Source organism: Littorina saxatilis, linkage group LG1, assembly GCF_037325665.1.
Source record: "Littorina saxatilis isolate snail1 linkage group LG1, US_GU_Lsax_2.0, whole genome shotgun sequence".
Taxonomy (NCBI): domain Eukaryota; kingdom Metazoa; phylum Mollusca; class Gastropoda; order Littorinimorpha; family Littorinidae; genus Littorina; species Littorina saxatilis.
This window is the reverse complement of record NC_090245.1, coordinates 48,168,885-48,192,768: the sequence shown is the minus strand read 5'-3', so window position 1 is coordinate 48,192,768 and position 23,884 is coordinate 48,168,885. Positions and strand designations below refer to the sequence as shown.

At 45.8% G+C, this 23,884-nt stretch overlaps 1 protein-coding gene across 3 annotated transcripts; it reads right to left on the bottom strand.

The window, feature by feature from the left end:
* Positions 1-3,946: 3,946 nt before the first annotated feature.
* On the bottom strand, positions 3,947-23,023 carry LOC138972082 (uncharacterized). 3 transcript variants are annotated; one of them, XM_070344908.1, is made up of 6 exons: positions 22,727-23,023; positions 13,102-13,255; positions 9,202-9,345; positions 8,097-8,295; positions 6,784-7,038; positions 3,947-5,531 (listed from the first exon to the last, which is right to left on the bottom strand). In XM_070344908.1, exons 2-6 carry the CDS (start codon positions 13,246-13,248, stop codon positions 5,416-5,418), a joined length of 861 nt encoding a protein of 286 aa, XP_070201009.1. In that variant the 5' UTR covers positions 13,249-13,255; positions 22,727-23,023; the 3' UTR covers positions 3,947-5,415. The 3 variants fall into 3 exon arrangements, with proteins under 3 accessions (XP_070201009.1, XP_070201008.1, XP_070201010.1); XM_070344907.1 differs by lacking the exons at positions 13,102-13,255; positions 22,727-23,023 and adding an exon at positions 12,212-12,457; XM_070344909.1 differs by lacking the exons at positions 13,102-13,255; positions 22,727-23,023 and adding an exon at positions 11,451-11,710.
* Between the last annotated feature and the right edge of the window lie 861 nt (positions 23,024-23,884).

Here is a 23,884-nt window from a genome sequence, read left to right as displayed (position 1 = left end):
AATGTTTTGCTCCAGAAAAACCCGTTGCTTCGGCGAAAGATGACATTATGCAGAAATGCTGCAGAAAAGACAGTTTTTCTCCAGCATTTCTGTTTTTCTGCAGAATAACTGAATAATGCCAAAATGCTGAAGAAAAAGTGTAAACTGTTTTTCTCCAGTAAAACAACATCACCGTTTTGCTGCAGCATTCTTGATTTCAATTTTACTGCAGTAAAACTGTTTTACTGCAGAAAAAAACGTTGCTCTCGCGAAAGATGACATTATGCAGAAATGCTGCAGAAACAAACAGTTTTTCTCCAGCATTTCTGTTTTTCTGCAGAATAACTGAATAAAGTCATAATCCGCTAAGGATAGTATACTCTCTGCCCTGTCTCTACGGCCACCGTAAAGTCTTCCTCCGACTCGCACTCCATATAAGGCCTATATTTTCTATGCTACGATGTTGGCCAACGACACGACACGCACAGTGGTCTTTCTGTTCGGTTTAAAGTTACTGGACTTCTCACTTCCAGGTGCACGGAACCCGTACGGTTTTCAGTCATGCTTCAGGCATCTGTTCATTTGATATAATACCAAGTTTCATTTCAAGGAGTCGAAAACTGCGATTTTTTTTAACGAAATAATACTTTTTCAATGTCCAGACAGGACAACATAAGACTCGATCAGCCACCGCACGTGAACTAATTACGTCAAAAGCCTGCATGGAAGTCTATTAGACTCGACGAAAGAGAGAGTTCTTTCTATCTTGGGTAGTTTACGTCAAGGAATTTCTTTGATTGCGTAAGAAAATTGTAAAACATTGTTTGTGGTTCCATGTCGGCATGCCGCATACAGCCTTTAGCCCCAGAACGTGATCACGGGAAATTTTAGTTATATTTTTGCGGGAGATGCAAACTGACAAACCGAATAAAGTTTCCTTTGGCTGGCAACACTAAAGGTATCTGTTTATATCCTTATCTGCGACAAAAAGACATATCGTTGCTTCAACAGTGCTCTGATCGAAACTAGGGGACTAATATGGACCACTTTTTGTTTTATGCTGATAACTAGCTTGTTTTCTTGCGAAGAAGTTTCATTTTGTGTTTGGTAGTCCTTCTCTCTTAGGTTAAACATTAGGCCTAATCGGAGTGAAATAGCCTTGATAGACATTCAGCAAAAATTAAATACAGAAAAAATCACAAACGGTCCATATTAGGAGCCTGGGCGCCCAATATGGACCAGTGAAGCGGCCTTCACGAATCATTGTCAAAAGCCCCCTATACTTCAAAATAACATGATACAACTTAGTGTACAAGTCAGACTAATTCAAATATGCTTTAGATTTATCTGTTTCGGGTTGATGAGAACATTATTTGAAGCACACCAGGAAACTAAAGAAGCTTATCAAAAACAGAGTGAAAATGAGTGAAATTATCAACTTCCACGAAAAGAAGACTTTTTTTTTTTTTAAATCTCGAGGGCTAGTTATAGGTTATTTCCACCAAGCTTCTTAATGAATTAATAAAAATAGCCTTTAGCTTTTATTTTCTTCGATTTGTTGAAGGTGGTCCATATTAGGGGACTCGCACATACTTTGAGATTTTGCTATTATTTTTTGTTTGCAGTAGAAACTCGGGGTCAACACTGCTAAAAAGTAACAAATGCGGTCTTAGCTGTCATATATAGCCATTTTTGTGTGATAAAAGCTTTGGCTGTGGACAGAAACGAGTCCGTTTTAGGCGGCAAATTTAGAGTGAACGCTGCCAAAAAAAACACACAAAAAAAACAAGAAGGGCAAAGCCCATACGACTCACATGCTTGACCTTGACCTTTACATGACCTTGACCTTCAGGGTCAAGGTCAAATAACTAAACCTAGCAATGACATCATACACTAACAAGAAGAGCAAACGCTCGATCGAGTCACTTTTGCAGTTCTGAATATTATATGAGGCATCAGATGGACAGGAAGAAATTGCTATTCACAACACAATGAGTCACGTTCACATAAAATTTGAGCCCGGTCACTTTTATAGTTTCCGAGAAAAGCCCAACGTTAAGTTGTGTGTTGCCGAACAGAAAAGGCTAGTTATCTCCCTTGTTTTTCTGATAACGTTCGTAAAAGGCTACAGATGTAAATACTTTGATGTAAAGAATAATCCTACAAAGTTTCAATCACATCCGATGAACTTTGTCAAAGATATAAAATGTCTAATTTTTCCTTTGACGCTGACCTGTGACCTTGAAAAAGGTCAAAGGTCAACGAAACCATCGTTAAAGTGTAGAGGTCATTGGAGGTCACGACTAAACAAAATATGAGCCCGATCGCTTTGATAGTTTCCGAGAAAAGTCCAACGTTAAGGTGGTGTCTACGGACGGCCGGCCGGACAGACTAACACTGACCGATTACATAGAGTCACTTTTTCTCAAGTGACTCAAAAACTGCTTTACACATTTTTCCTACCAAAATACATGTGACCTTGACCCAAGGTCAAGGTCATCCATGCAACACAAAGCTGTTAATTCAAGACATAGGAAGTACAATAATTATACGTTATTTGCGTGTTTGACCAAAATATGACATTTTACACAGATCGAGACAGTCATTGTTCTCCGAGACCGCGCTAGCGGTCGAGGTGAACAATGACTGTCGAGATCTGTGTAAAATGTCATATTTTGGTCAAACACGCAAATAACATTTATGTATCGATCGAATTCCTTTCAGGTACTTATGACTTTGTTGTTGTTCTGACGATTGAACGAGCACACACACACATGCATGCAATCTATGTATGCAATCAAACACATAAGCTTCATATTTGGGCGTTTCAGGTTGACCGAAACTTCAAAGGAACTACAAAACACACGTCATGTACTCACTTTGTTGTTGTTTTGACATTGAACAGCACACACACATGCAATCAAACACATGACGTTTTTTTTTAGTTCCTTTGAAGTTTCGGTCAACCTGAAAAGCCAAATTATAAAGTTTTGTCGGCCTCTGACGTCACATGACTCAAAGAAGGGAAATCCAATCTCCAATCGATACATTGGTGCTTATGGGCTCTTTCTACCATGAGATATGGTCACTTTTAGTGGTTCACTACCTTATTTTGGTCACATTTCATAAGGGTCAAAGTGACCTTGACCTTGATCATATGTGACCAAATGTGTCTCATGATGAAAGCATAACATGTGCCCCACAAAATTTTTAAGTTTGAAACAGTTATCTTCCATAGTTCAGGGTCAAGGTCACTTCAAAATATGTATACAATCCAACTTTGAAGAGCTCCTGTGACCTTGACCTTGAAGCAAGGTAAACCAAACTGGTATCAAAAGATGGGGCTTACTTTGCCCTATATATCATATACAGGTGAGGTATTCAATCTCAAAAACTTCAGAGAAAATGGGGAAAATGTGAAAAATAGCTGTTTTTTAGGCAACATTTATGGCCCCTGCGACCTTGACCTTGAAGCAAGGTCAAGATGCTATGTATGTTTTTTGGGGCCTTGTCATCATACACCATCTTGCCAAATTTGGTACTGATAGACTGAACAGTGTCCAAGAAATATCCAACGTTAAAGTTTTCCGGACGGACGGACGGACGACTCGGGTGAGTACATAGACTCACTTTTGCTTCGCATGTGAGTCAAAAAGCCTAACGGTTTTGAGATTTGTGTTTCTGCAACTGTTTTGACATTTGCAAGTTATCCAGAGAGGGTGAATACAGCGAATAAAACTTTTTTGAGCGGTCTAGCGCCGTTAGTTTGTCAGAACAGGAGGTGGTCCATATTAGGAGCCGGTCCATATTAGGAGCCCTTCCCCTACATAGGACGGGGTTTCACAACAACCATCTAAAAGCGATAAGCATGTACACACACACACACACACACACACACACACACACACACACACACATGCACACAAGCAAAACAGATTTACACGACAAATACACCAGCGCATGATAATATATATATATATACGTATATTTATTTTACAAAAATTTACATACAATATATAAAAGGATAAATGAGTAGAAATAATAGAATATTAAATGAAGTCAAAAGGGTCAAAAAGAGGATCCGATCGACGAGCATATTCTACACTGTATTGCCTGTTTACCGTAACAACACAGACTCTCTCTTTAGACATTTTGGCACTTCCGACGATTTTTGGTTACGACCTGAATGTAAAGTAAGTTCACAGGAGAACTGAAACCTTTCCGTTGCAATGGACGTGTTTTGGCTTAACGCAAAGTTAGTCGCAACTATGGCTGCAAAAAGCGAGGAATGAAATTTGAAAGTGACCGCAGACTGCCGAAAACGAGGAAGGACATGTGTCAAAAATGACAGCAACAACATCCATATTGCAAAACGCATTTATAGCAATGACATATCACAGTTGTGAGCTAATGTACAAGGCAGCATTGCTGATCAATTATAAATTTAAAAAAAACCCAGGTACTTGCTTGCAACAAGATTTTTTATCGTAACGTTCCGAGGAAGTTTATTCTGTATAAAAAAAATTAAGGCTGTGACATATTATAGCCATAACCCAACTGATAAAAGACAGATGCAAATTACACATTTCGTAAATTGTATTTCATGTATAATTATGTTAGTTATAAATCTTTCGTAAAGCGCTGAGAAAAAAAAGGACATCAGTGTCCGTAAAAGGACACTAAGGGTTTTGCACTGACATGTATATATACAGGACCTGCATCATAGTATAATATGACACTATTCACAGGCTGCAGCTGGCACTAAACAACATTGCACTACAGTCAGCACAGAAGGTCAAAGCGGGTAAGTGTTCACTAATATTCATTGTATGAGACTGCAGAAAAGAACCGTTTTCTCTATTATATAGACATATGGAGAGACAAGACAAAGCACGCTGAGTGCTTACCATGGCACGATTGCTACATTCCGTATTGACACCAGACACTAGGAGACAGGAACCAATCTGACGTCATTGCACGACACAAAGAAAAAACGTCACAAAGAGACTTTAAAAGACAGACCGACAGATTGACAGACAGACCGACGGACAGACAAACAGATGGACTGGTCAGCAAGATGGCGGACGGAATAGCTGATCATATAAAGGGCAAGTGCAGTATGTATACAGTGGCTGACAACACCCCATTGTGGTCAAGGTGGGGTCTGCACACCAGAGTTCAAACAACGCTCTAACTGTTCTTTGCGCAGGCGCAAGTTCCACACAACCAACATCCGGCCACGTGACAGGAAGTGACGCAGGCCCATGATTGTCAGTGCAGCGCTGACTGAAGCCTCTTGTGTGCAGAAGGGGAGCGGGGGGAGGGGGTTGGGGGTTAGGGTGGAGGTGAAATGGTTTTAAGACAAAACAACAAGAAGAGAGACAGACAGAGATAGGATGGCCTAGAGGTGTGTTTGGCAGTGACGGTGATGCGAGTCTAGGCCCTGGGCGAGGTGTGGCATGGGGGCCCCGTGACGTCAGGGTCGACGGTGAAGAGCAGGGACACCGTGTCACACACCTCGCTCCGTTTGGCCTGCAGCTCTGAGTAGTTCTCTGTGACAAAGACACACACATAGATATTAAGCTCAACAGTGTGACGATAACACATACATAGACATCACGCCGCTCAGCAGTGTGACGATAACTCACACATAGACATTACGCTCAGTAGTGTGACGATAACTCACACATAGACATTACGCTCAGCAGTGTGACGATAACTCTCACAAAGACATTACGCTCAGCAGTGTTACGATAACTCACACATAGACATTACGCTCAGCAGTGTGACGATAACTCACACATTGACATTACGCTCAGCAGTGTGACGATAACTCACACATAGACATTACCCTCAGCAGTGTGAGGATAACTCACACATAGACATTACGCTCAGCAGTGTGACGATAACTCACACATAGACATTACCCTCAGCAGTGTGACGATAACTCACACATTCACATTACGCTCAGCAGTGTGACGATAACTCACACATAGACATTACCCTCAGCAGTGTGAGGATAACTCACACATAGACATTACGCTCAGCAGTGTGACGATAATTCACACATAGACATTACGCTCAGCAGTGTGACGATAACTCGCACATAGACATCACGCTCAGCAGTGTGACGATAACTCACACATAGACATTACGCTCAGCAGTGTGACGATAACTCACACATAGACATTACCCTCAGCAGTGTGACGATAACTCACACATAGACATTACGCTCAGCAGTGTGACGATAACTCACACATAGACATTACCCTCAGCAGTGTGACGATAACTCACACATAGACATCACGTTCAGCAGTGTGACGATAACTCACACATTGACATAACGCTCAGCAGTGTGACGATAACTCACACATAGACATTACGATCAGCAGTGTTACGATATCTCGCACATAAATCGTGAGAGATTGAGAATATGAGTTATATCACTGACTGTCAGGAAAGTATACCAAACATATCGAGGAAATGGAAAACAGACTGGTTGGTCCGGTGTCAGAATAATGTGACTGGGTGAGACATGAAGTCTGTGCTGCGACTTCTGTCTTGTGTGTGGCGCACGTTATATGTCAAAGCAGCACCGCCCTGATATGGCCCTTCGTGGTCGGCTGGGCGTTAAGCAAACAAACAAACAAAAATGGATAACATCAATATGAGCCGCTTTCTTATTACTGATTTTTTTTTTGGTTTACAGAAAATAATCACATCATTTCAGTATACCTACAGTTGAAACCCATCAGTTTCCGAAGAAACCCTACCAACTACCCCTCCCCTCAGCACCACACTCACTTTTCTCGTAGACGATGCGGAATTGATCTTCGCTGTCGTAGACGTTGACGACGCAGTAAGCGTCCGCGTTGTGAGGGATCCAGGCCTCCTTCAGACGGTACAGCTGGGAGGGGGAGCCCGGGTCTTGCACGAAGATGACCCCGTGGTTGACCTGGTCGTCGTCCAGCGCCTCGGCCGCCTTGTCAACGTACTCCTGCTGCAGGAAAGCCCTGCTCCGGACATTGTGAAGCTCCATCCAGTTGAACGTCATCTTGCCTGAAACGTCAATAAAACGTCATCTTGCTTGAAACGCCAACAGTCATCTTGCCTGAAACGTCAACACAATGACATCCTGCCTGAAACGTCAACACAATGTCATCTTCCTTGAAACGTCAACACAACGTCATCTTCCTTCAAACGTCAACACAACGTCATCTTGCCTAGCCTGAAACGTCAACACAACGTCATCTTGCCTGAAACGTCGACACAACGTAAACTTGCCTGAAACGTCTCCACAACTTCATCTTGCCTGAAACGTCAACACAACGTCATCTCGCTTGAAACTTCTACACAACGTCATCTTACTTTAAACGTCAACACAACCAACGTCATCTTGCTTGAAACGTCAACACAATGTCATCTTGCCTGAAACTTCAACACAACGTCATCTTGCCTGAAACGTCAATACAACGTCATCTTGCTTGAAACGTCAACACAACGTCATCTTGCTTGAAACGTCCACATAACGTCATCTTGCTTGAAACGTCTGCACAACGTCATCTTGTCTGAAACGTCAGTACAACGTCATCATGCTTAAAACGTCAACACAACGTCATCTTGCTCGCAACGTCTACATAACGTCATCTTGCTTGAAACGTCAACTCAACGTCATCTTGTCTGAAACGTCTACACAACGTCATCTTGTATGAAACGTCTACACAACGTCATCTTGCCTGAAACGTCTTCACAACGTCATCTTGCCCGAAGCAGTTGACACATCAGGGCCCAGCATACTTTTCAAAGTAACATAATTATACCCACTCAGTCAACCAACCACCTCATGCTAACTCCAAGATGTACAAGCACTTGATGACAGGCAGGAGAAAGTCGAGCTAGCGATGATGATGATGATGATGATGATGATGATGATGATGATGATGATGATGATGATGAAGGTGATGATGATGATGTCGAGGAGGAGGAGGAGGAGGAGGAGGAGGAGGAGGGGGAGGAGGAGGAGGAGGAGGAGGAGAAGGAGGGGTAGGAGGAGGAGGAGGAGGAAGAGAAAAGGGAGGAGGGGGAAGAGGAGAAGGAGGAGGAAGAGGAGTATTTACCTGGCTGGGGCAGGTATCTGAGACTCATGGCGAAGAGCTGTACGCTGTCAGAGGGGGGCAGGAAGTCGGGCTGTCGAAGCTCGGGCTCACTGAAGTACCAGCGGCGCGCCTTCTCCTCCGAGGGGAACATGAAGAGGGCGAGACACCAGTCGCTGCGTGTGCCCCAGTCACTGTTCGCCGCGCACTCCAACACGTGCACCTGGGTTGAGGGGAAGGGACAGTTAGAACAACACACGCGACTCCACGACCAAAGAAACAGTTACTGTATAAAGGCCCACTCCGCCTCGTTAACAGTCCGCTTCACTGTCTCAGATCTAGTAAGGCTTATACAGGGGATAAGACTATCCTTCCACTTCCCGAAAATCAACACCCTGATCTTAGCTTTTGCTTTTAACCCCATCTTGACCCCTAAGGGACGCCAAAGAGCGACTTATGAAACCGGCCCCTGACTGCTTGCTGTGGTGAGTTGGAATTTTATGAGGAATTAATTTCTGACATTTACTAAATTATTTCTTAGAAAATACCACCGTTCAAAGAAAGCATCCAGAGTGTTGATCTTTGGTATGTGACCATGTGGAGCGATGGTCTTATCCTATTTAAAAGTCTGGACAGATCTGAGACGGTGAGGCAATGTTTTCACGAGCCGGAGAGGGCCTTTAAACTGATCACAGTGGTTAGACATTGACCACATCAAGCTGAGGGAATAGCGCCTACTAAGCCTACATTACAACAAGCACGAGTCTGCTACTTCCCCTCAGAAAGTCAGTAAATGGGTCCGTTTTGCTCATTTCGCACAATAAAAGCAGACTGAAGCATTTCGCAACATCTCGTTCAGTAGACTGCAGTGTGCCAACCCTGTCACTAAGTCCCCCCCTCCCCACTCCCTCACACCCCTCCCCACTCACTCTCATCCCCTCCGCCTCCCCCACTCACCCCCCCCCCCCCCCTCCCTCACCCTGTCAGCGACCCCCAGACAGCGCCCCTCAGTGCCGGGCTGCCTGATGCGACCCTTCATGCGGATGGTGCATCCCCCTCCCCACTCACTCACACCCCCTCCCCACTAACTCCCACCCCCTCTCCCATTCACTCCCCCCCTCTCCCTCACCCTGTCAGCGACCCCCAGACAGTGCCCCTCAGTGCCGGGCTGCCTGATGCGACCCTTCATGCGGATGATGCAGTTCCTCATCCGCCGATCCATCTCCTTCCTGTAGCGCATGAAGACCAGCACCTCCCCGTTGGCCGGTGGGTACTGAAACACAACAAGGCACATAACATGTCACACTTCGTGCAATACAACATGGTATAACTACATACGATGATTCATCTCACGTCTCTCAACACAACCACTTGGTACATGAGTTGTTCTTTGCTACTGGTCACAAGTGGGGGTCAGCTCACACGGATGTATTTTTTCAATACAGTCTAGGGGAGAAACTGGTCACAAAGCACCCAGTACATGCCAGAGAGATAGGAGAATCGGCACAATCAAAGAAAATACCAAAATCATTCAATAGATATGGAAATATTAAGATTTACTGTGAAAATACCAGCAAAAATGGCGTCCAAAAACGGGAACGCACACTTGGTGCGTCTTTGAAGACTTACCTCCCGTTCTGTGTTGTTGATAATAGTCGTGTTTGTGCTGTTGTTGTTGAAATAGTATCTAATAAAACTGATGCAGTTCTTGAAATGTTGCAAATTATTGTTGTCTTTGTGAAATGCGAGAGTGTTCTGAGGCGTAATCTGCATACGGCTGATGTCCCACATAGGGTACCCCACTTCGATCAGCGTATCACTCCAAATGAGCTTCATAGCAGAAAAGCAGATACACTACCAACACACTGCATAACAGATCTACAAGTCTGAGCCAGAATCATTGAAATTTACTTTCTGTATAAAATATTGCAATCAAATTTGTTCACGATGTCCCACAAATAACGCAGGTTACCCTCGCCTTCGATTCAAAGTAACTCCAATCTGACTTAATTACAATCGAAACGCAGATGACGATCTGATTCACCACAAATTTGTGGTATTTTACACACAAATTTCAACTGTGTTGTTTCGCGATAAACAGCCATAAACAAACAAATGTGGCGCCGTCACGTTGCCTTGGAAGGAATAACGCAGGTGACCAAGGCTTGTTTCCGATACCTGTCTGATTAAAATCATCGTTTTTTCACGAATGACGTCAAGTTCATTTCACTACGCGACTGCAGATCTGCAAGGAAACTTATGGCAGGGGAAATAAGCTTAACTGAAGACGAATAAGCGGAGTAACTGTTCTTCAACGGATTGCTCTCACTGATCTAAATATTTAGATCTTGTCGTCTGCTAGTAAGTATAGGCTAGTCTTCGGTCGTGTGAAAGTCACATCTATTTCGACTGTGTGCATCGATCCGTGTAGTGAAATGTTGATCTTTGATGATTTGGCAACATAACTTCGCTAAATGTGCTTCGAGTGTATCTCCCCGTTGACCATGTTTCGACAGCCCAGACGGGGAGGATCCTCGATAGCTCACAGGGTATATAATGTTTTCCGCCGTTTTTTGAAGAATCCTTTCAAATTTGCTATTCCAAAAGTACCATATGACACGACTCGAGTGGCAAAGAACAATCTCTGCAATTCCTGTCTCAGTCCGTGCAGCCGTTTCGGGTCCTATCGTCATCATACAAACATACACACAGACACACAAGAACCAGCTTTAAAAGTTAGATTATGTAGGAACCATGTGAACCAGTGATTTTTTCTTATGTACAACAGATACTACAGTATTTCTGCTTTATGAAAAGCAATATTTCAAAAACAAAACTAGAGATTTGAATTTTGACCACTTTTCCCCCTTTCTGTCACCAGTACTGAAGAACAACTCACATACATCAGAACAGACGTTTTCCGGAAATAACTCGGTCAGGATTGTCGGCGGTCTTACCGCAGCCAAGCTTTTCACAACATCCGGAGCATGTTCCACGCTTCCGATTGGCTTTATCCTGCGATCGGGACTAGATCTAACAACTAACTATGATGTGTCTGCAACGCAGCGTGCGCTAAATATGATCATATACTGAAACTGACATCACAAATATATCTACTTTTCCTGACTTTCAACTGTTTACTGTCACTTATCAGCAAGGGTCCGGTAGGTACGTCAAGACCACAACACCACAACGCGTTCTACACACTCGAACATGTGTCAGCTACTCGCAGAACTTTCTGTTTCAACTGTCGGCAATACAGTGCATGTATGGGGGCAGGAAGACTCGTCTCCGCCTGTAAAAGTGTTCTGAGCCATGAATAGCCTACCATGGGATGATGCCTGTGACCGTTTCTGTTTACGGTGTGAAAGTACTTACCGTCCTTGATCCCATGTTGACAAACACGCCTCTCTGACAAAGTGGCTAAGTATCACTGGAATTGAGGGCCTCGACGACGACTACGCACGGACTGAGAAAAATGTGGAATATGAAATGGAAGCACGCAACGATTTACAGTTCAGCCCTGGATGTTGAAACAGCCCCACTATTGAAAATCCGTGTCAGATGCACAGTTTTAACGTCGGCCATCGTCTGAAAGTCAAGCCCGTGTGATCCAGGCCTTTACAATTCACGGTCCAACGTTATGCTGTCCAAACGACTCTAAGAACATGCAGGGCAAATTGCATAGAACTAAAGAAAGACCACAGTCAGACAATGACGTCATGGATGACAACACAGAAGCTGATTTGTGTCATGAACTTTTCCATGTCAAAATTTCGAACGCTACCAAAATTCGGCTCGTCGTTCTTTTCTCTTTGGACCTTCTGTTCGTTTTAGATCACTTTTGCTGATAAGAACTAAGCGTCGCTCAGAACCAGCGCCCTTCCATTATGAGTACAGTGTACATGTATCTTGTTCTGTTGTGCCTTCCAATGATACATTTCAAAGAATAAAACATGAATTATTTTGCTGATAAAACATTTATCGCTCTTTACGCCGGCGAAGTCACCATGCATGGTGCTTCTATCAAAATATAGACAACAGGAAATTAACAGATTGTATACATTTCGCTGTTTTCTTTTGTGATTGATCTGTGTTTCCTGGTGAGTCGTATCATCTTGCGCGTGCTCAGTACCCACCGTACGTTTAGGGCGTGACACAGGGATCGTTATTGTCATTTCGTGACCCTGGTCTGAATTCGACTGCATCTTGCCGACCAGTGACGGGCCCGGCTGGTTCGTCACCTTTCGATGGTGGGTAATGTTCGGACATTTCGGCCCTTGGGTGATCCAGGAATCGTCATTGTCATCGGGAAATTCGTAATGACTGTAATCATTCCCTTGCCCCTGATCTAATTTCGACGCCATCTTGCCGACCAGTGACCAAGGGCGGATCAATTCACTTTGGAGGGGGGGGTTACAAAATGACTGCGAAGATACAAGTTGACGGCGCCGAAGGCGCCAAAGCCTCTAGGGGGGTCCGGGGGCATGCTCCCCCGGAAATGTTTTTTATCCAAAGAAGCAAAATAGAGTTATCTGGTGCATCCTGAGCCAATAAATTACCTCTTTTTTTTGGGGGGGTGGGGGGGTTACGTAACCCGTGTAACCCCCCCCCCCCCCAGATCCGCCCTTGAGTGACGAGCTCGGCTGGTTCGTCACCTTTCGATAGTGTTCGGTATTGTTCGGACATTTTCGCAAGAACCCCAACACGTTCTCGAAATGTAGGAAACACAATAACCAAACCAACTTTCCTTCTTTGAGAAGTGGCAGGGTATGGGGGGGGGAGAGAGAGAGAGAGAGAGAGAGAGAGAGAGAGAGAGAGAGAGAGAGAGAGAGAGAGAGTTTGTGTTAGTGTGCGGGTGTGGGTGCGGGTGTGGGTGCGCGTGCGAGCGCGTGTGTGGGCGTGTGTATGTGGATGTGCGTGCGTGCGTGGATGTGTGTGTGTGTCAGTGTGTGCGTGTGTGTGCTTGCGCGGGTATGGTGTGCGTTTGTGGATGTTTGTGTGTGTGTGTGTGTGTGTGTGCACTCACTTCAAATGTCTTGTTGGCCATGGTCATGCTCTTCTTGCCTTGTGGACCGCCAGTCCTCTGCATCCCCGGTGGCGCGCAGGTACCGTCACGGCGCGGTGTCTGCGTGCTCTTGGCGGCAAGGCCTCGGCGGCTTCGAGTGGTGGGCATGGTGAGTCTGCAAACATGGCATCAGACTGACTGACTATTCGAGTGTAACGTCTTCTTCGACCAGTTGCCTTACACTGGGACGGTTATTCTAATACGCTGAGGATATGGCACGCTGTGATACTTTGACTCGAACTAACCCACTAGCTGTGGCTGTCTGCTTCGACACGCCTGCATTAAGGCTTGTCTGTTCAAAATATAGAGATGCATGACGAGTACAATCATGATAATGAGAGACGAGAGATGATGCATGCATGTTTTTCAAGCCCTGAGAATTTTGCTGTGGGCTTGGAATCGGTTAATGACGGGCGCAGTGGCGTGGTGGTAAGACGTCGGCCTCCTAATGAGTTCGAATCCCGGTCGCTGCCGCCTGGTGGGTTAAGAGTGGAGATTTTTCCGATCTCCCAGGTCAACTTATGTGCAGACCTGCTAGTGTCTTAACCCCCTTCGTGTGTACACACAAGCACAAGACCAAGTGCGCACGGAAAAGATCCTGTAATCCATGTCAGAGTTCGGTGGGTTATGGAAACACGGAAATACCCAGCATGCCTACTCAACGAAAGCGGAGTGAAGCTGACTATGCTCTCAGAGTAGTGTGGGGAACCCAAATGGGAAAACGAGCTCACACGTCACCAGAAAAATTCTGGAACGCTGAAGAAGAAGAAGAAGGAACGTTTAATTCATGACAAAACAACACGTTGCAATCACGGTTACTCGGCCCAGTATTAACAGCAATTGTGTTTTCAGCGTAGCAATAGGGTCCGATATTTAGACGAGACAAGTATAATGCCGACGAGTCGAAGACGAGTCGCATTATACTTGTTCGAGTCTAAATATCGGACCCTATTGCTACGCTAAAAACACAATAGCGATTATATAGCTGTTATGACCTTGATTTGTTGTTCCAAACTTACAAAATGACAGTTTTTGCGTCGATGCGTTGATCTCAGGTTTTGATAGCAGACAAACTTCTTTCGCGCATCATGTTCGCGCAGACATGCACACCGCTACACGCTTTCTGACTTTGGAAGAAAAACTGACTCCAAGTGCATTCGACTTCACAACACAGTTGTTGAAACAGCTTTTTAAGTTGTCAGTGTATGCTGTTGTCGATAGAAACATCGCCGTGGTACAGACGGGTAAACCGGAATCATGCGTCGGCCATTTTTCTCAATATGCTTTTGGATATTGAGTAAAATGGCCGACTTCCGCCGCATTATGCTTTGATGATCGGAAGAGACCATCCAATCACAGCCCCCGAATTCCCCCCACGTGTTCATCAGAATAGCTATATAGGTTCACATTGACAGTCTCAGGGCTTGGCATGTCATGTCATTGTCGTGTTCTGTCACGTGCATGTCATGTCACACTCAGCACGAGTAATTCACTGCAGTTGCTGGCCCGTAGAGTGCGTTCTTTCACAAGCAAACATGCTGATTACATAGCGACTGCTTTAACGCATCTCGAGCTTACATAGCCAAGTCAGTGCTCAAATAGCGATTTTCTCCCGAATTCCTGAGGGTAAAGGGGGACAATCACATTTTCGTTGTGTCTTAAACACACGACACAGCTCCCTCTGCTCTTGGCGTGGGTCCAGAAAGGGGGCTAGCTGCCCTTGGTGGCGTTCCCACTCGCCCTGCAGGAGTCCTCGTGATTCTCGGGAGAGAAGTGAAAGTCGCTAGAGGGGTGAGCTTCAGCTCACTCTTTGTCTAGGGACGCTTTTGTTACCCTGCTTTTATCCTGCCTTTTTAACCCTGAGCTGTTTGGCTTGTTTTTTCTTGGTGACCGTACCGTACCTAGTAAGTGATGAGCCAAGTTGCTAAACACAAACTGCCAAACACCACCTTTGCTGATAGGCGGGAAACGTTCATCTGGGTAGATAACTACCTTCCAACGGATACCACTGCTCTGAGGGAGCAAGATTGGTCCCTTAATATGGACCAAACAGCAAGCGGTTCTGACCGCGCCCCAGATATTCCCATGGAATCACTGAATGAGACTGACCGGGCCAGCCGGACTGGTCATTCCCCAAAATCCAAACAGCTTAATAAAGCAATCACCAATGAGAAAACCAGCATATCTTCTCCTCTCAAGAAAAAGAGATTGCGGGAGGACGACCCTGAGGGGGGGCAGAGCTCTCCGGAATCTCTTCTCTTCCGGGATAGCCCCCCACGCTCTCAGATTACTGATCATTTTGAGGAAGACTTCACCGAAGTCAATCGTAAGAAGCCCAAAAAGAAAAAGAAGCAAAAGGTCCTCTGCGAGGGTCCCCCTCTTCAGGGAAACACAGGTATTTCCCATGCAACATCTGCCCGGGGGGTCGACACCTCCCAACCCCTAACTGAATCACAAGAAAACCAGACAACTCAACAGCCACTACCACCTGCCAATACACACACACACACACAACAAAGACCCCGAAGAAAACTTCTTTACCAACCCAAGCAACCTCCTCCCTCCTTCTTAGAGTTCCCCGTGGTGGTGCAGGACCTGAAGGAGGGCCCTGCAACATTGCAGGGACTCGGCCTCAGGAGGAAAAAAACTTTTGACCTTGCCATCGGCGAGGTCAAAGAAATACGCATGCTGGCAGCTGGGAGCGTCCTGGTAGGGTGCTCCTCAGCATCACAACAAAACAAGCTATTGAGGCTTGACTCGATCGGCGGCATCAAAGTGAAATGCCACCGTCCGGAGGTAACAACCGAAGGTGTCATTAAACGCATACCCACAATACATTCAGGAACAGACCTGTCTGAGATGGCAGTGGGCGTGCGCGTCCGGATGGAGGATGGGAGTCTTGTAGAAAAGGGCCCCTCCTCGGTTCGATCTTTTCGCCGTCTTCTCCTTAGGGATGGGAAACCGTCTCAGGCGGTCCGTGTCACGTTTACAACGGCAATTCTTCCAGACAGTGTCGTTCTGGAGAGTGAGGTGTACGGCGTCGAACCCTACACTCCTCCAGTGCGGCGCTGTACGAAGTGCCAGAGACTATCGCACCTAAAACAACAATGCAAATCAAAAGTGCAGATCTGCCCCCGATGTGGCTCCAAGGGCCACGACGGAGCGACGTGCACCAAGGCCAAACATTGCGTAAACTGCAAGGGCGAGCATTCCGCCGCTTATCTTGGATGCCCGGAAATGAGACTGAGGCTGCAGGCCAATAAGATCAGGTCGGCAGCATACATACCATATTCTGAGGCCCTGGATCGGGCGCGGCGCGAGCTCGCCAAACAACAAAATAAAACAGCGACTGCCCCAGCGGAAATGAGGGACTCCTTCTGGCGTCCCCCTCCGCAACCGATCCGGCGGACCTCAACCCCCCGGTCCGGGTACTCTTTGGCTGTCCAGAGACCCCCCCTGGGTGGGCAAGTAAATAAAATACAAGAAATCAAAAACAAAATGACCGAACATGACAATACACTCCTTCCAGTTCATGCGGACAGTTCTGCTGCAACCGCGAAGCACCAAACACCTTCGCAAAATCCAAATCCTGGCCCCCAGGCGCCCTGTAAGTCTCAGACGGCTCGGGCAGAGGCGCCGCTTCATGGGACCCCCGGGTTAAAGGCCTCCCTCCTACGCAAAGCCCAGAACAGGAAGGAGGACTCGAAAGAAGAGCAGCTCTTCGAGAGGTTGATGGGGAGAATGGAGGAGGGATTGGCCCAGAGATTCAGAGAATACAAACTTAAAACTGAACAGGAAATAAAGCAGCAGATGAGGGAGGAGCAGGAGAAGGCAGAGCATGAGCTAGCCGACGCTGCACTAGATAAGCTAAAAACAGGAGAGCAATATGCAAATTTAAATGAACAACAAAGAGGCCTTCAAGGTTTCATCGAGCAGTGCCTCGGCTTCATGGTTAAGGCCAGACAGATGCAGAGTCCTCTCGACCTGATCGACTCCCTCTCAGCTACATACACACAACTCTCCAACACCAAGGTTGAACGCTTCATTCCGGGCGGCGCCACTCTGGCGCTGGGCGCCCTTGCTGGTGCCAAGCAGTTGTCCGTGACGGATATGAAAGCTGTTAAAACCACTTTTTAACCTATTTTAAATCTGCCCTTTAACTTACCTTCTTTGTGCGTGTTAAAATGGCTGAACAAGGTGAAAGCGGTCACGGATTTATCATATTACAGTGGAACTGTCGCTCTATCAACTCTAACTTCTCTCAGCTATATAATTATATATCAAATCACTCTGCTGACATCTTAGTTATCCAGTCAGTCAAGAGAAAACGCTCCCTACTGCCTTCTATAGATGGTTTTGACTTCCCTCCCATAGTAGAGCAAAAGGGCTCAGGGCAACTCATTCAAACAGCTATTTATCTAAAGTCTTCCTTAAATTACAAACCCTTTGCACCTCTCATCCCTAGTTCAGAAAATCTCAGTACATGTGCTGTTGAAATCGAAATAAAAGGATCCAAAAACCTCAACATAGTTAACATATATTACCCCCACGGGTGTAATAAAAAAGGAACTACCGACTGGCTAAAATCCTTGGATCATAGCAGGGCACACTGGTGCGTGATGGGTGATTTTAATAATCACCACCCTCTGTGGGACTCTGCTAACCCTAGATACAAACATGCCAATAGCAACCTTGCTGACGTCATTTTGGAAACTGACTTTTGTATACTAAACGATGGCTCGGCAACCAGACTTCCAGACAGAGCTGACCATTCCCCATCAGCAATCGATCTCTCCCTTTGCTCAAATGCCATAGTCACTGACATCGACTGGAACGTTTTCCCGGATGCCCTCGGCTCCGATCACTTACCCATTGTTCTTACCTTCCGCCACTTCGCCCCTAATCGCAATAACTCGGAGGTCAGAAAAAAGTACAATTACAAACAGGCAAATTGGGACAGCTTCCGTGCGGAGCTCGAGGGTGTCAGGGAGGAAACTCTCCTTACGGATGACATCGAAGCCTCTTACAATAACATACGTCAATGTATACTCACTGCTGCCAATAATCACATTCCGCTTAAATCAGTAAATCCTAACTGTAAGGCCAAAAGGAATGAGTGGTGGAATGCAGACTGTGATGAAGCCTTGGCAAACAAGCGATATCACATTAGGACATATCTCAGGCACTGCTCAGACGCTAACTTCACGAATATGAAGTCAGCTGAAATACAATTTAACCAGATCACCGCTGAGGCTAAACTTCAAAACTGGGAAAACTTTGTCCACAAAGAAACTAAAGATTACAAAGACTGTGGCAAAATCTGGAAGAAAATCCGCAGATTTAAATGTAGATACAGAACTAAAGAAAAGCCACTACTATCGGGTGATAAAATGACCACAACTGACTCTGAAAAGGCAAACCTATTAGCAGATACCTTTGCCAAAAATAGTCAATCAAAATCCCTAGATACTGAACGACTCAATTATAGGTTAGATCAGGAGAAGGGTTTCACATACCCCCCAGATGACAACCAGTTGCCTATAAACTGCATGTTTAAGGCAAAAGAAGTCCAAAACGCCATCTCTTCTGTGAAAGACCCAAAAAAATCCACAGGTTTAGACCCAATATCATATCACATGATAAAACATCTACCACCTAACTTTGTTAAGTTGCTCACTCAGTTTTTCAATCTATGCTGGTTAAAGGATACTATCCCCGCAGCGTGGTCAGACTCACAAGTTGTAGCAGTATTGAAGAGCGGAAAACCAGGCAATCTACCTGGCAGTTACCGCCCCATATCACTAACCCCCCACCTCAGCAAGATCTTTGAGCGTGTGGTGAACCAGAGGCTGGAGTTCCACCTCAATAAACACAATATCATTCCTACATGCCAGGCAGGTTTTAGGCAAGGTCGTTCGTGTGCGGACCACATTGTGCACGTCACTGAAAAAATCAAAAAGACCTTGGCACATAGTAATAATTCTCTTCTTGGAACCTTCTTTGATATTAAATCTGCGTACGACAGCGTCTGGCATGCTCGTCTACTCCTAAAACTCGGCAGAATCGGTGTCTCTGGCCACATGTACCAATTCATCAAAAACTTCATCAGCAATCGCAAGATGTCTGTCCGGGTGGGCTCTTCGGTGTCCGAAACCCATGCGCTGGACATGGGGGTTCCCCAGGGCAGTATCATCGCGCCAAACTTATTCAGCATCATGCTCTATGACATTACTTCTGTTAAGGTTGACGGTGCCAGTGTACTTCTGTATGCGGACGACCTCGCCTTAATAGACACTAATAGACCACGCCATAACAGAGTTACCAACACTGTTGACTTATCTTCTTACCAAACTAAAATCGACAACCTCTGTCAATATATGTACACCAACGGCTTCCAACTAGCCTCAAATAAAACAGTCTTTCTTGTTGTCTCCCGTAGACAACTGTACAGGAACTGCAGTATAAAGATAGGTTGTGATATTATCAAACCGAGCTCAGAAGTTAAGTTCCTCGGCGTTATCATCGATACCCGACTTAACTGGACCAGTCATATCGAACATCTGATCAATAAGGCCAACAAGGATCTTTATATCATACGCTACCTGGCGTCCCAATCCTGGGCCAGAGGGCGTAAGTGTGTCACAGAGGTAGTGCGGGCATTAATTCGCTCCCGCCTCCTTTACGGGTGCGAAGCTTATTTCGCGACGCGCCCGGCGCTCTTGAAAAAACTGGCTATTATAGAGTGCAGGGCGCTCAAAATAGCTCTGGGACTCTCCCAACAAGCGAGTAAGAGTCGAGTCTACAGCGAGTGTGGGTGGCTGCCCCTTGTGGATGAGATAAAACTCCGTTCAGCTCAGTATGCTGTCAGAGCCCACGCGGTAGAGAACTCTGCCTGCGAGGTCCTGACTGACTTTTTTCCTCAGCACCAAAATTATGAGGCCAACACCAAACATAGCACTCAACTCTTGGCCAAAACGCTACCCTTATCCGACACAGTAAACCGCATTCTAGCCGATAGCGGGGTGAAGGTCAGTGAGCTGGCCAGGGTCCCCCCGCCCTCCTACCCGCCTTGGCTTGAGGAAACCCCTACTATCATATACGACAGTGAAGAGAATACTACCAAAAAAGATAACCCCGTCTACCTAGCTACTGTTACAAAAGAAACCCTAAACTACAAATTCTCGGAGCATTTAAAAGTCTTTACTGACGGATCCAAATTTGCAGACGGCAGCGTTGGCTGCGCCTTTGTGATCCCAGATCTCAAAATCTCAAGGAAATATACTCTTAATAAAGACATCTCCATATTCTCAGCCGAGCTATTTGCCTTGCTCATGGCATGCACTTTTATAAATGACCTCCCAGTCACACCGCGTGCGGTAGTTTTCTGCTCTGACTCGCGCTCTTCATTACAAGCTCTGCATCGAAACACATCAAATCGGGCAGAGCTACAAAGAGAAATCCTCTTTATATGTCACCAGTTAATCTCATCCGGCACATCCGTATCATTTCTCTGGGTCCCCTCTCACGTAGGGGTCCGGGGAAATGAACTGGCGGATGTCGCTGCCAAAGAAGCGGCAGAATCTAGCCCAGCTAACACTAACATCGGCTACTCAGTAACCGAGTTCTACAGTAAAATCCGTAAACTCATTCGAAGTCAGTACGTAACATCTCTGTCCTATCAACCCATTGATATGAACGATCTACACCCCGATCTCCCAACAAACCTCCTCACTATCTTCAGACGCCTCCGTGCCGGCGGCTGCCGCTTCCATATCTTTAACAAGTCCTGCCATTGTGGAGAACCCTATTCATTTCAACACATTTTCGCTCCATGCGCTACAAATAGAATTACCTTTAAAACCTTATATGACCATATGCAGCTCCATGGTCTGAGTCCCCAGGATTATCTGCGCAGTAGCAGTTCTCTAGGCTGGTCACACAGCTTGCTGCTGTGCCGACTGGTCAGGGACTCGGACATGGGGCTGTGGGTATAACTAAGCCCAGATTATCACATCAGCGTGTTTCAGTTTGAGGTCGAGTGGCTCCCGCCATCCCTCCTGATTCCAGCGACTACCTTCTAGACAACATATCCTCACCCAAGGCCCACTAGTCGCCAAACTGTACATATTGTTTTTATTACCACGGCCTTCGTGGCTTACATCTTAATCCTTTTATTTGTAAAAAGTTTTGAGATTTATTGTTCGTGTTCCTCTTACTTGCTCATCTATTTGGTTTTATTGGTGATCCTGAAAGGTTCCACTTTTTAACTCGATTTGAAATAAAAAAAAATAATATTACAAGCCCGTTATTCAAGATATAGAATACAGACTTATAATTCTTACCAAGAAACATCTTAACTACTTTTCATTTTAACAAATTCCACAGAGCATTATCAACTCAACCCCACCCCCTGCCCTCCTCTCCTTATTTTTTGTTTCTTTCTTTCCTCTTTTTGAAAGCGGACAAACACTCAAGTCCTTAATGGCTCAAAACCGTAGGACTTTTAATATTAATTTTAACTAACTCAGGGCTTGGAAAAGACGCATGCATCATCTCTCGTCTCTCATCATCATGATTGTATGTCGATATTTTGAGAAGACAAGCCGTGACTAATAAACACTGACTCATGATACAGAACATATAGACTTATAGCTCAGAAACTGGTCCAAGTGGCTGGCATGGCAGGGGATAGCAGCTACACATATGTACGTGAACGTACGTGTGTGTGTGTGTGCTTTTAATGCATCTGGACAAAAGAACGACAGACCACAATGTCTATGAAAGGTTCAGTTGGACAGCGTTTCCCCCAAGATCAGATTCAGGCAGTCACTTTCTTCCTTGTATCAGATTATCAGAGCAAAATCACAGCTTAGTGGAGATCCGAGCGCGGCCATGACCCATTTTACCTCACTCCTATCGAGTAGAGTGGCGCAGGGGTGGGAAGGATCGAAGGTTTAAATGGGTGAGAGTGAGCGTTTGCGTGGGAGAGAGGGAGAGAGAGAGAGAGAGAGAGAGAGAGAGAGAGAGAGATTTTGTCTGTATGTTCGTGTTTATCTGCTCTGACAAGAACGACGATCTCTCTCAGTCTCTCTCTCTCTCCTGACTAAGCAAGACTGCCTTGCCAGTGTTTACTTGTGAAACCAAACACATGAACCACTCGCAATAATGAACCCTCCCAGCATAGCAGCCGCGAGTACCCAAAACAAACCCTCCCTATCGCGAAATCTTGTGTCCTAAGCTTACGGTGACGAGGGAAAAGCAACCCTCTCAGATTTATGGACCTGCAAATGGTCGTGTCAACACACGTATATTTAACTATGGCGAGCTCGTTATTGACTCGCCGCTAAACGTTAATTTCTCACACCCGTTTTAACAGCCGCACACGGCCATTTAGTGAAAGTGTAATTGACATTGCTTTCACGGCGTGAGCGGCAGGCTGGTTGCTAGGAACGCGGAATGGGAGTAGACACTCACACACACACCTAACACGTCCCCCCCTGTACCCGGCTACCTGCCAACCTCTCCCCTGTCTCCACGCCACAAAGCTATCTAATCGACATTTATACCTGAGACAAAAGTCACTTACCTGTACGTACGTATGCGGGTCAGCCACAACAAATCACCAACTGCCCTGCTTGAAGTCGACCGTGATTCGCTCAACACAGCAGGAATTGATTAGCTCTGTGCCGTTTGTTGATTTCTGCTGCGCACAAAAATCAAAGGTGTCAGCGAGAGGGGGTAGGAGTAGTAGAGGGCCAGTGGTTTAAAGCTCTGTGGAGCAGACAGCAGGGTGGAGCGAGTGTGTGATACCACTGTGGTTGTCAGGCTGGCGTTTACGCCGGCGTCCCTCGTTACAGGCGGGAGGGTACTGTCACACAGAATGGAATCCGTATCGCACGATAACAGTCACACAGTGCCGGTGTGAGCTATCTGTATCAATACGCTGCATTCCTCACTACACAGCTGTTGCATAGCGGTTCCTTCGCGCGTTACGCTTCACGGCTGGAGGTAAACAACTGAGGTGTGACCACATGCAACTGGTGCTTGCTGACTTTTACTGCGTGAATGACTAGCATGCACACATACGCACGCACGCACGCACGCACACACACACGCGCACGCACACACACACGCACGCACACATATACACACACACACACAGGGGTAGGGGGAAGGAGGGGGGCGGGGGGGGGGGGGAGAGAGACAGACAGACAGACAGACAGACAGCAATCTTGTCTCAAAACTACCTCTCTTTCTATCCTCCCAAGTTTTTGGTTTAGGGCGAGTGAGTCTGATGACAATTTTCTCTTATTGCTAATAAACACACACCAGTCAAAATATCCGACCAGCCGATTAAATTACGTGTGCTGACGGTACCAGATGTAACACAATGAAGCATGACCGGTAGAAAGCACCGTGACCAAACAATATGCGTGATTTGTCAGAGGGTTCTTACAAGGCCAGGTATAATCCAGCTTGCACTATAATCGCCTTGCCTGTTAAAACAGCAAAATCAAGCACATGGGTGTAAGGGTTTGCTGGCCTGCGGAGGAATGAACGGATTTATTATACTCGAGAATAGTGTTGCGACTTGAGAGGTTACTCTGCATCGATTTCTATGATTGGGGGTTATGGGGGTTGCCCCCCCCCCCCCCCCCCCTAGCCTAAACATGTACCTCACTTATTTAAAACATTTTTTATTATTGCTTATTTTATGCCGTTTCATGCTAGGAGCGACCATTTT

Coding starts and splice junctions, on each gene's coding strand:
- LOC138972082 (XM_070344907.1), bottom strand. CDS start 12,439: ATGGCGTCGAAATTAGATCAGGGGCAAGGGAATGATTACAGTCATTAC. Junction 7,039..8,096: donor CAGATACCTGCCCCAGCCAG/GTAAATACTCCT, acceptor TTGACGTTTCAG/GCAAGATGACGTTCAACTGG. Junction 5,532..6,783: donor CCGCATCGTCTACGAGAAAA/GTGAGTGTGGTG, acceptor TCTTTGTCACAG/AGAACTACTCAGAGCTGCAG.